We start from the raw sequence: 13129 nt of genomic DNA on the forward strand, positions 1-13129 counted from the left end.
CACTGTAATAATGAGGGAGGGTTTTACTCCACAGTGGTCAACCAAGAGCATGGTAGCAGAATAAGGCCCATAGGGTACACTCAACTACAGAAGGGCCAGTAGTCACTGGGTACCCAGGTGCATAGCAGCCTCAGACTGTGCTGCTTGGGTCTTTAGGATTAGCGAGCCCATAGTAATGACAGACAATGTCATTCTCCACCCTAATCACACTGTAGTAGAGATGCTAAACATGGGGAAACTGAGGGCCATCTCCAAAAAGAAAAGGGCAAAGTGGGAGGCAGTTCTTTTATCCCCAAGTCAGTCTGTGGTAATAGTTAGGGATACGCGAGAAAACTCAGCTGAGGGAATTCTAGACACAGGGGAACCCCACAATTGTGGGGATAAATATGAGGATGAAGATGGGGGGGGGGGGGGGGGGGGAGTGTAAAAGATACCCCCCTAAACACAGCCAAGGAGACCCTCTTTATAGATGGGTCACGAAAATATGTAGCAGGGTCGCCCCGAACAGGATAGGCTGTGGTAAATTATAAGTTATAAACAGTTATGTCCAGAAGGATTGATGGAAGTCAGTCCACACAGGGAGCAGAACTGGTAGCACACACCAATGCACTGGAACTGGAAACAGTCAATATGCCTTTGGTGTAGTGTAGTCCATGACTAATATGGTGGCATGGGGTAGAAGAGGGTTCACCACTGTGGGGGAGACCCGTATCAGACACCAATGAAGAATTCAGGCACTATTGTGTGCCAGTGAACAGCCAAAAGAGGCTGCAGTAAGAAAAATAAAAGCCCATCAAAAGGAGCCAGCAAAAGAAGAGTCCAGGTTGGCTAAAATTCAAAGGAAACCAGGCAGCAGACTGAGCAGCTCAGAAAGCCCTAGAACAAGAAGCCATTGACAAGGCTGCAATAGCCACTGTTGAATTAGCAAAAGACGCTATCCAAATTCAGCAGCTTCAGGAGGACACCCCGCAGGAAGAGAGAGAGAGAAATGGGAACTGCCAGGGGCAATTCAAAGGGGAGGGTGGTGTCTGGAGGCGCGCTGACAAGGTGGCAGCACCAGTGTGTATACAGAACACATTTCTTGAACTGCAGCACGGGCTGTCCCATACAGGTAGAGAGACCATGATAGTAAGCCTAGGGAGAGAGTGGTGGTGGAAGGGAATGGGAAGAGACATGGCCAAGTACTGCCGCAGATGCGTGGTTTGTGCACAACATAACCACGGTTTGGATGGCACGGTGGCACAGTGGTTAGCACGACTGCCTCACAGCACCAGAGACCCAAGTTCAATTCCTGCCTCAGGCAACTGTCTGTGTGGAGTTTGCACGTTCTCCCTGTGTCTGCGTGGGTTTTCTCCGGGTGCTCCGGTTTCCTCCCAAAGTCCAAAAATGTGCAGGTTAGGGGAATTGGCCATGCTAAATTACCCGTAGTATTAGGTGAATGGGTCTGGGTGGGTTGCTCTTTGGAGGGTCGGTGTGGACTTGTTGGGCCGAAGGGCCTGTTTCCACACTGTAAGTAATCTAATACTCTAGAGAGACCCATGAAAGTTAGGATGGGACATCCTAACCCAGACCAAGGGGACCCTGGGAACACCTTCAGATAGATTTCACAGGGCCACTACCACCTTCCTGTGGGAAAAGGTACTGCCTAGTCATTGTAGACCAATTCACCTGGTGGGTAGTGCATTCCTGACCAAAAGCTGCACTGCGACCACAGTAGCCAGAATATTAGTGGAGGAGGTAATCCTGAGGTGGGCGGGGCGGGGGGGTACCCCTCCAGATCGACTCCAACCAAGGGACGCATTTTACAGGCAAGGTCATGAAGGCTGCCAATTACTCGGCACTAGACCAAGTTTCACATTCCCTGTCATCCCCAGAGCTCAGGGATGGTAGAGAGAATGAATAGAACACTCAAAAATACTTTAGCTAAGGCTCTGCAAACCTCAGGCAGAACATGGGCTGAGGTGCTGCCAGCCGTAATAATGAAATTAAGAGCCACCATAAATCAGGCAACTGGGCTAACACCATAGGAATTAATGACCAGGCGAGCAATGCAATTGGCGGAGATGATAATCAGAGGTGGCACTGATGTGGGTCCACTAAAAGACAAAATTCGGCAGTATGTGATAGAATTAAGCACCCAAGTGTGGAAATCTGTAATTGACAAAGAGGACAAAAAGGACAAGGCAGAGGAACTTGAAATCTTCCCTGAGGTCCCAGCAGCAGGAAGCCGCATCCTGGTGACACTGCCCGACAAACCAGGCTTTGCCCCAAAGTGGAATGGGGCCATATGACGTGGTAATAAGTGGGGTCACCTGGGCCTGCCTGGACATGAAAGGAAAAGGCACATGGAAGCACTGGACCCAATTCAAACTGTTTAAAGACTCCTATGACCAAACTCATGTCATTGACCATTCCCCAGGTGCAGACAGGAATGGCGGACAAGATGGTCATCCCAGGGGGAGCACCGACAACACAACAGAACAAACCACACAGAAGCACGACTGCACCTCCAGACGAAAACAAAGACTTTGACTGATAACTTTATTGAACTGCAAGATGTATCTACCTGTATACATTTCACTGTATTGCGACTGTTGGGAGCATGTCACTGTTTGAACATAACCTCTTCTATAAAATCCACCTAAGTTTACATGGGAACCAAACTGTCTGCTATCCACTGGTTCGATCACTAGAATCCCTATTTGTGGCCACCCTGGTGTTGACCCCTCGTGACCTGTATACAGTAGACACCTTGGGAGCTCAGTGTAAGGGGCAAATAGGAAAATACAAACAGGGACTCCTGTGTGTAGCTGGGCAGGACCACTGGCTCATGAGGCTGGGCCCCCAAGCCTAGGGAAGGGAAGACCCATGTAAAACCTGGTAATTACCCACTCTGTTTCACAGGGCAGAGATGGGGATGCATTTATGCCCCGGTTTCCAAAATGACTCATGCGTCCAGACACAGTGCACCTATCAGCGCTATACAGTCATCGGGGGACAGTTTACTTGCACCTGCAGCAAGCAGGAATGTTTGAATGTGACCACGGGCAGACAATTCACATGTGGTCAGTGCAATGGCACCCATGTCAGCTCTGCCACATGGACATACCTGTTCGATACTTAGCAGCTGGGGGGCATACCCGGGGGTTCAGGAGCAATGTGGGTGGACAGACCAATGGAAGGACAGGACAATGTATGTTACCGAGCGGTGATGGGATTTGTTTTTCTATTTAAGGGGATTTACGCAACAGACACCCGAGACTTCCCAAACCTGTTCACGGTGGAGACAATTGCACCCCTTTCTGTACCCCTGCTGGAGCATGACCAGACAAGGATAGTGACTCACTCCATCAGCCAGGATATCTGTGCTGACTGGCAGATCCCCACCACCTTGGGGTCAGCATTGGGGTATGGATTCTTGGGATTTCTATCTTTGGGTGGGGGTGCACACAGCAGGGGTCGGCAGCGCTAAAAAATGAAATTACTTTGGATGTGGCCTGACTATCTTAGTCAATATTACCTCAAAAGCTCTGGAAGCAATTAATACAGGGTTGGCTGAACTCAGACTCTATACACAGCAGACACGTTACACGGTGGATTATCAATTAGCACAGCACGGGGAGTTTGCACAATTATTGGTGACAATTGTATCACCCATGGTATTGATGACTCTTATAACATTGCAGAGGCCATCAAGAATATCTGAGACCAACTCGATCATTTTTGACAGGGAGCTACAATTACAGACAGCTGGCTAAATTGGTTGATAGGTAAATCTTGTGGACCCTATTTGGCACATGGGATAGTTCTCCTCATTGCACTCGTGCTGATATTCTGTGTGGGCCTCAGTTTTATAGCTCTGCTTAATGCACTACTGACGAGAACTGTGCCAGCGGTGAGTGTCACCACGGAAAGCCCCCATGATACCCCTCAGGAGGAGGAGCTCCTAGAGATGATCTACCTCTACATGTAAATTGGGTGGTCTGGGGTAGATTGCCGAAGTTGCCTCCTTGACTACAAAGGGGGGAGTGAAGTGGGAGATGGCACGGGGCAGGGTGACACTAGGCATACGAACACACAAGATGGCCGCTAAGCCGTAAGTTGATCACTTGACACACAAGATGGCCACCGGACCACAATATGGAGAGAGACAGCGGAACAAATACAGATACTGCCTGGGGCCACCAGAATGCCAGCACAATGCACTTACAATCTAGTTGATTAGTTTAAGGTGGATGAGGGAGAGAATACACATGAATACCATATATAGTACTGCCCGCTGAAGTGTCTGGGTCCAGCCAACACCTTTGATAGAAATGCTAACAATTTGATACCATCTCAATACAAAGTGCTAATAGCCAGACCTGCAGAAATCTTTCCTCTCAGGAAGAGCAATTAATGCCCATTACTACAGCAATGGACTTCTGCGCAGACATTGAAACTGACAATGACCATGCTGAAAATAACAAAGGCTGTGCTGGAACTGACAATGACTGCTTTGAAAATATCAATGGTTCTGCAATGTTTACAATAAACAATCTATGTTACAAAGACAATAATCTCATCACTGACCTAGTGTATTACAAAACGTATAAAAGTATCTTGCCATGTGCTTTGGGCTGAGAGAAGAATCGCAGCTGACCACTGTGCTGTTGGTGTCTTTCTCTCCCTGGAGCTCCGGTATTTCCTTGTACAATAAACTCTGGCATCAAACCCCCACTCTGATTCAGAGGCTGGTGATTTTCCCCACAACAGTGGGATTCAAACTCGGTTCTCTGGATTAACGGTCTAGCGATAATACCACTAGGCCATCGCCTACTGTTAAAGGAAGCTCCTTAGTCAGCATGTTCCAAACCCAGGACCACTACATCCTAGAAGGACAAGGGAGACAGATACATGGAAACTTCACCATCTACAAGCTCCCCTCCAAGCACCTCACCATCCTGATTTGGAAATATATTGCCATTCTTTCAGGGTTGCTGGGTCACAATCCTGGAACTTCTTCTCTAACAGTGTGCCCAACTGGACTGCAGTGGTTCAAGAAAGCTGCTCACCACCATTTTCTCAAGGACAATTAGTAGCAGGCAATAAGTGCCTCCAAAACAAAGCCAAACCTCGGCCAAACTGTTAAAGTTGTCTTCAGGATCCAGGCTAGTGGGCCATTGTAGTTGCAGCTGGTATGCAGACTCGAGACAGCAAGAGAATCCTACTCGACCTAAACTGAGTAGGATAAGTCATTGGCCGTATCCAGGAGAGTGCACAACCTGAGATGTCCACCTATGTCCGGTTTAGAACAGTTTAATTGCTTAGCAACATCCAAATCAGAACCAATCAAAATAAATGACTGGTTAAATAGTCATCTGGTTTTAATGGTGGCTGATGGTAACACGGCCATCTCAGTGATTGCAGAACCAGCTTTTTAACAAATTTCACTCTGGATTCTAGCCTTTAAGTTTGCATGAGACCTTGGCTAGGCTGCAAGCCTATACCACGAACCTTTACAGATTAAGGCTGCAACTTCTCTTCCAGAGTCTTCAGAGAAGCAGCTAGTTCAGTTACTAGTGATTGTGGTAAAAGGCTCAGGCCCAAGCCCAAGCTTAATGGGGCAAAATTAGTTACAAGAGATTCACCTTGATTGGCTCAACTTTCTTTTAATTAGAATGCCTGACTGAAGTCCTAATTAAATACCTGTAAGTATTCCAGGGAGGTCTGGGGACTATCAAAGAAGCCAAGGCCACCTTGCATATAGACCAGAAAGCAATTCCATGATTCTGGAAGGCATGTCCAGTGCCATTTGCCTTACAGGCAAAAGTAGAGGCAGAAACCAGAAAGCTGGAAAGTGAAGGAATCATCAGACCAGGCCGGTTTGTGGAATGGACAGAACCAGTCGGAGTGAATGTAAAGCTCAACAGGTCAATTCGCCTTTGTGAGGATTTTAAACAAACAGTAAATTGTGTTTTCACAGTTGGATAAATATCCATTCCCTTGCATAGAGATTTATATGCAAAGCTGGGAGTTGGGGGTGGTGTGTATGGGTGTGTGCTGTCCTGACTATGAGCCATGCTTACTTACAATTGCATTTAGATGAGGACCCCCAGAAGTATGCAACACTTAATACCCTTAAGAGCTTGCACCAATATACAAGACTGTCAGCTGCAGCATTGTCAGCCTGTGCAATTTTTCAGTAGAGGATGGAAAACATTTTGCATGGTCTGCCTCGGGTCACGATTTATCTAGATGATGTTCTAAATACAGGGAAAATTAATAAGGAACACTTAGAGAGCTTGGACATTGTCCAAGACAGACATATGTTTAAGCAGGGAAACATGTGTGATCCAGGCCTGCTTGAGCTACAGAGTCAGAAAGACTGGGTTACACCCATTGGAAGATAAAGTGAGGGTGATCAAAGTGCCCTGGCTCACACTTCTGTCCAGAAACTTCGGTCATTTCATGGACCTGTAAATTATTACTGATATTTCAAACATAATCTGGCCTCCATCCTTGCATTGGAAATGGTCGCGTAGACAAGTCCAAGGTGTCTGCACACTATGATCTCAAGGAAGATCTGGCATTGACATACAATGCCTTCCCAAGTGGCATCAGGGTAGTATTAATTCATAGATGATCCAATGGAGAGGAATGCCCAATAGTGTGTGCATCCAGGACTTGTGCTAATGCAGTGTGCAAATACACACAGATAGAGAAAGAAAGACTGGCGGTCATATCTGGAGTCAGGAACTTCCACCAATACCTTGATGGATGATCATTTGTGATAATAATGGACCCACAACCCCTACCTGATCTGCTTAAAGAGGACAAGGCAGTGCCACCCACAGCTTCAGGCCACATTCAGCCATGTTCTCTAATACTAAGTGCTTTTAATTACATGTTCAATCACCCATCCGGGAGGCTGAGTAGCAAATACAGATACATTGAGCTGCCTCCCATTGGCAGATACACAACTGGTGGTACCCGCAATGGAGGAGTCTATAATGGTATTAAATTTTCTCAGCATGCTCCCAGTCACAGCTGACAAATCAGACTTTGGATGCATAAAGACCCATTCCTGTCAAAACTGAAACAACTGTTGATATGGAAAACCAACTGGCCATCACAACTAGAATTGAAACCTTCTTTGGACCCAGAGGGAGACCAGCTCACAGTAGAGGATATTGTTATGGGAAGCAAGAGTGATTGCCCTAAGCAAAGGTCGCCACCAGACCCTGGCTGAACTCTACCAGAGCCACCCAGGGGTGCCCAAGATGAAGATGTTGGTGAGAGGTTGTGTATGGTACCAGGCCTGGATGCAGACATAGCCGTGCAGATGGGGCAGTGTCCAGAGTGCCAACAAGGTCAAAGATTACTGCCAGAAGCTCCCCCTTATACATGGGAATGGCCAGATAAACCTTGCACTAGGTTGCTCATCAACTATGCAGGACCTTTCATGGGCTCAATGTTCACTATGCTCACATCGACTCTCCTGCTCCTCAGATACTGCCTTACTGGCTGTGCTTTTCCAGCACCACACTTTTCGATACAGTCCCTTTGCCAAACATGGGGACAATGATTAAAAAGCTGGGTGCATCTTTTTCAGTACATGACATCCCCAAAGTGTTGCTCACTTGGTCCATCGCTTACCAGCAGTGAATTTGAGTATTTCCTAAAGTCAAATGGGAATTGTCTTGAAGAAACAGCCTTCCTAGATACCAAACTGTCATGGTTGTTATTTGATTATAGGACCACCCTACATGCAACTCCAGCAGAGTGGCTAATGAGTAGAAGACTCCGCACCAAGTTAAGTCTCACCTTCCTGGACTTGGGGGCAGGGTTGAGAAACAGTGTCAGCAATGCCAATGTCAGAGACACAAGACTCCACCAGTGAGAGAGACAATTTGATACAGAGATGAAGTTTGGTGTAAGAATCTCAGAAATGGTTCCCGCTTGGGTAAATGGCGTGGTCGACACAAGGTCAGGACTAGTGATGTATAAAGTTTGGACGAGTGCAACAGACCTGAACAAGCACGTGGTCTGTATAAAAGTCACAAATTTGCAAACAGTGTTGGGGAAAAACATGCCTTGCCTCTCAGGACAGTCAGAGGGGCTGCCAGAACCTGTGTGTTCACCCTCTCCAACAAGCATTGATGAGTCCTCTGAATCAGAGTTGGACATGATGGATGTAACCACCTTGACACCTCTGCTGCTGGAAGAATAGAGTCAAATTCTACTGAAGCACCCCTGACACAAGAGGCCAGCTCCTGTGCATTACACGCCGGCTGTAACGAATGCCGATTTGGAGGAACCTGACCTGGAGGCTCTCCAAGAAAAAGGACCAGCCTATGTCCTCAGACTCAAAGGAGTGGGATGTAGTGATTGTAACAAAATCAGCAAGCTGGACATCATAGAATAGAAGCTCCCTGGGGCTGTTAATCTGCTCCAATCATGGAGCCCTGGCTGACAGATTTAAAAAATGGAGCGTCAGAAATTCTGACATTCGGAGAGCTGACACTGGAGAACCAGCACCAGAGTCAAGGTTGCTTAATGTATAAATAAAGGGTGACTTGGTGACTGGATACCTGCCTCTGAGGAGTTATTTCACCCATAACATTTGAAATTCTAGAGAAGAGAGGCCTCATTTGAAATCTTTCCTCATGCCCTATTTATTTCAACACTGACAGTCCTTTTGGGGCAGCAGTTGACAGTGCATTCTTGGTCTAACTGTAAATCTACTATTTTTGTCTGACTACACTGTGCTCTGGCACACTTCTATCAGATTTCGCCTTTAACTTTTCCTGTGCTCCAGGGATAAAAAGCCCAATATCTCCAGACTTACTTCTCAATACAATGGCAGACAAACCCAAGGAAAACAAAATCATACTGTTGAAGGGTACAGAGCGATGGTGAGAGCAACAGAGGACAAACTGAGAATGCCTAGGGTCAGGACTGTTTGAGTGGAAGAAGGTATTGGGTTGTTGGATAGCAAGATAGAGAAAAAGACTCTAGAGAAAGTGGGGCAGTGTAATGTCCCTAACCCTGAGCTAGGAGGCCCGGGTTCAAGCCCCACCTGCTCCAGAGGTGTATAATAGCAAAGTGCAGGTTCATAGCTCCTTGAAAGTGGAGTCGCAGGTCGTGAAGAAGGCATTTGGTGTGCTTTCCTTTATTAGTCTGAGTACAGGAGTTGGGAGGTCATGTTGCAGCTGTACAGGACATTGGTTAGGCCACTGTTGGAATATTGCATGCAATTCTGGTCTCCTTCCTATCGGAAAGATGTTGTGAAACTTGAAAGGGCTCAGGAAAGATTTACAAGGATGTTGCCAGGGTTGGAGGATCTGAGCTACAGGGAGAGGCTGAACAGGCTGGGGCTGTTTTCCCTGGAGCGTCGGAGGCTGAGGGGTGACCTTATAGAGGTTTATAAAATCATGACGGGCATGGATAGGATTAGGGTGAGAGGGGAAAGATATAAAAGAGACCTAAGGGGCAACTTTTTCATGCAGAGTGTGGTACATGTATGGAATGAGCTTCCAGAGGGTGTGGTGGAGGCTTGTACAATTGCAACATTTAAGAGGCATCTAGATGGGTATATGAATAGGAAGGGTTTGGAGGGATATGGGCTGGGCGCTGGCAGGTGGGACGAGATTGGGTTGGGATATGGACGAGTTGGACCGAAGGGTCTGTTTCCATGCTGTACATCTCTATGACTCTATAACTTTGAACAGGTAGATTGAGAAAATATTAAGAAAGAGCAGAAATGTGGAAGGAGGTATCTGTGGGGGGAATAGCGCCACCAGTGGGTTACATGTGATACGGCTTCTCTAACCCAAGCAGCGTCCTCCCTGGAGGGAAATTCAAGTTTCGTGCTGCCACACTGAGGGGGAAGGATTGAATCTGCAGGAGAGCAGCAGGTTCTGAACACAACGGTGCTGTGGCTTATAAAACTGAATGCTCTCCCTCCACCCTACTTGCCTCCCCCACCCCAAGTTGGATGCTCTCTGTGTTATTTGAATTCCTGAAGATTTCCTCCCCTTATTTAGTGGCCTCCCGTCTACCTCACAAATTTAAAGAAAAATTCCCCGAGCCTCATTCTGCTTAAGACTTTAAAGAAAAATTCCCCGAGCCTCATTCTGCTTAAGACAGCACCTTGCATCCAGACGGCACTTTTGGCTCCGTTAGCGGAGCGAGGTTTCAAGTCAATTGACGAGGGCTGGGGTGCAATTTTCTGCCGGTCATCCTCCCTTCCCCAACCCCCCCCCCCCCCCGTTTGCCGCTCTCTTGCGTCGCACTGAGCCGGAGGGCCGAGAGTTCGAGTCTCAATCAACCCCCCGCCCCGCAGAGACCTTGAGAGAGCGAGGGGATCCAGACCGGTGACCGAGCCGGTGCACACCCGCAGGAGCGCCGCACTGTCGGAGACGCCACGCCGAAAAACCATGCAGTGGTGGAGTTGGCGGCGATTGGGTGGGTGGGGAGGAGGTGGAGGTGGAGGTTGAGGTTGAGGTACACCCCCCCACCCCCTTGAGGGAAGTGTCAAGAGTGAGGCGCTGGAAAAGCACGGCGGGTCAAGCAGCATCCTGAGGAGGATGGACATTTCGAACATCAGCCCTTCATCAAGAAATCTCTGGGGTGGGTGGGGAAGGGGGGTTCCTGGCTATTGGTGGGATCTTGCTGTGCATCAGTCCAGCTGCCTCGCAAGACTATTTCCGGGGAGTAAAGGTCTCAGAACTGAAAGGGGGCCGCGTATCTTAACGTGTTGCAATGAAACTTCGCCCACGGTCCTACAGCGTAGGGAGTTACTGACTGGGTACATCTTGAAGAGAGGAACCAACCGTTACCTCATTTCACCTTCCTCCTTCCCTCCGCTCCGCCTCTCCCCTCCCTGTCTCGGTCCTGTCTTTGCTACCCCTCTCTCTCTCTCTCTCTCTCTTTGTAAACACTGCCCGATGGAAACGCTTTAATATCGAGTCACGTTTAAATCTCTGTCTCTCGGCGGCGTTATCACACACAGTATCCATCCGTAAACGGAGCGGGATCCGGAGAGAGAGGGGACAAAGAAAGAGAGAGAGAGAGAATAAAGACAAAAATCGATAGAGAGAAAAAAGAATCGGGGGTGGGGGTGACAAAAAGGGGACTCTACAGATCCGATGTGAGGATTACTGTAACTATGAGTGAGTGAGTGAGTGAGTGCGTGGCGGAACATGAAGGGATTTGTGAGTCAAAGATTTTAGATTTGTCTGGGGGTCGGTGCGTGGTCAAGCGCCGATTACTCTTGGGGAAGAGAAGATATCAGGTCAGATTATACATCGAAGTCGTCCAATTGACAGGAGGCGGCCGTGAGGAGCAGGGGGAAAGAGGGAGGGGGGGAAAAAGAAAAGTCACATTTGTTTTGAATTTTGAAAAAAAGTGCGAGGAGTCCGGGACCCACACACGGTTCGAGCGGGAATGACATGATCGGCCGGTGCTGGGTCAGTGAGGATTCCGAGAGAAGGTTGAAAAGGACGGGAGAGAGAGAGAGAGGGAGGAAGGGATTCTTAACCATAACCAAGTGGGTTCATATCAAGTCGGGAATAAAGCGGTTAGGAACAGAGGGGGGAATACAGGGAAAAGAATATAGCGGGGGGCGAGTTGGACAGGGGTAATTGTACTTTCATAACGGGCACAGAATTAGTTAAACAGGAGCGAGGGACAAGCAGAGACGATTTAGACCGGAATTTAGCAATTGAACGAAAAGTCGAATTCAGATTGATCTGCTGGTCTCCAGCTCCCGGGAAAAGGTACAGTTTCCACCGGGAGCCATGGCTTTGTTCGGGAAGTACACCCACGCCATCGTCAGGGGCATCCCGGCCGGAGTGGGAGTGAAGGACGGGGAGGACAGCGAAGGCTGCGGGCTGGACGCTGCGAAACTGCACCGCCAGCTCGGCGTTTACACCGGGGTCCTGAGGCAGAAACTGGGCCTGCAGGTGATCGAGCTGCCGGCCAGCGAGCAGCCCGGGCTGCCCCTCAGCCTCTGTGTGGAGGACATTGTGGTGGTGCAAGGAGACACCGCTCTTCTGACCCGCCCCGCAGACCCGGACAGGAGGAAAGAGGTGAGAGAGAGAGACAGAGACGGTTCAGGAGGGACTCCCTCCCCCGTCTCTGCTTCCGCACTTTGCTGACGCCCGTTGTGTATCCCTAAACGCACTCAACTGCTCTCTTCACCCTTTGCCCACCCCCCAATTCCTCCATACTCCTCGACTGGTTCTCCTTCCAAACTTTCCTCCCCTCCCCAATCTCTTCCCAAACTTTCCCCCCCAAACTCCGCCTCCTCTAAACTCCCCTTCCCAACCTCTCCCCTCCCCAATCACCCCCAAACTGCACCCACCCAATCTCCCCATCCCCAATTTCCCCCTAAAAATCTCATCCTTCCCAATTACCTGCAAAAATCTCCTCCCATATCCCTGCCCCAATCTCTCCACAAACTCTCGTCTCCCACAATGTCCCCCCAACTTCCTTTTCCCCTAACTCCCCCTCCCCTATCTCCCCTTCCCCCAAAGTCCCCCAAGCTCCCCCAAACACACCTCCCAACAAATCTCTCCCCTCCCTGAAAACTTTCCCCCAAACTCCTTCACCTCCCAAACTCTCCCCCCTCCCTCCAAAGTATCCCTCTCTCAAATCTCCTCCCCTTTCCCAACCTCCCTTCATTTACCCCCACCATCCTTCCCAGTACTCCAACTCCCTTATTTATACCACCCCCCAACTCCCACCTACCCCAATCACCTCCCCAACACCCCCATTTCCCCCTCCCAACTCCTCCCTCCCCCCATTAAACTAATCTCCGTACCCCCTCAACTGCCCCTGTCTACCATTACCCATCATTCTGCTCTAGGCTTTCATTTTCTACGTTTTTTACTTGATCTGATCCTCACCCATCTTCCAGTCCCCCCTCTTTCTTTCTCCCTCCCTCCATCCCTTGCCACACATGTAGCTCTGCTCCCGCAAAAGGTTAAGCTGATTTGTTCTGACAGTCACTGAGGGCCAAGCCTGAGGCTTGGGTGATTTTGAAACATGACACATATTATTTTGTTAATACAGGGCGAGTCACTGCCTTCAAACTGTGATTCCTAACATCTAGCATGCTAGTTCTGTTTCGGGTGACCTATGT

The 13129-nt window shown here is 48.8% G+C and overlaps 1 protein-coding gene across 1 annotated transcript in view; it reads left to right on the top strand.

The window, feature by feature from the left end:
- The first annotated feature begins 10726 nt into the window (after window positions 1–10726).
- The window catches only part of LOC140455347 (N(G),N(G)-dimethylarginine dimethylaminohydrolase 1-like), a 75715-nt gene continuing 73312 nt past the window's right edge, over window positions 10727–13129 (top strand). The window contains exon 1 of the mRNA XM_072550131.1: window positions 10727–12074. Coding sequence (XP_072406232.1) covers window positions 11784–12074 — 291 coding nt within the window. The 5' untranslated portion in view covers window positions 10727–11783. The remainder of the gene's footprint in view (window positions 12075–13129) is intronic.

Source organism: Chiloscyllium punctatum, chromosome 30, assembly GCF_047496795.1.
Source record: "Chiloscyllium punctatum isolate Juve2018m chromosome 30, sChiPun1.3, whole genome shotgun sequence".
Taxonomy (NCBI): domain Eukaryota; kingdom Metazoa; phylum Chordata; class Chondrichthyes; order Orectolobiformes; family Hemiscylliidae; genus Chiloscyllium; species Chiloscyllium punctatum.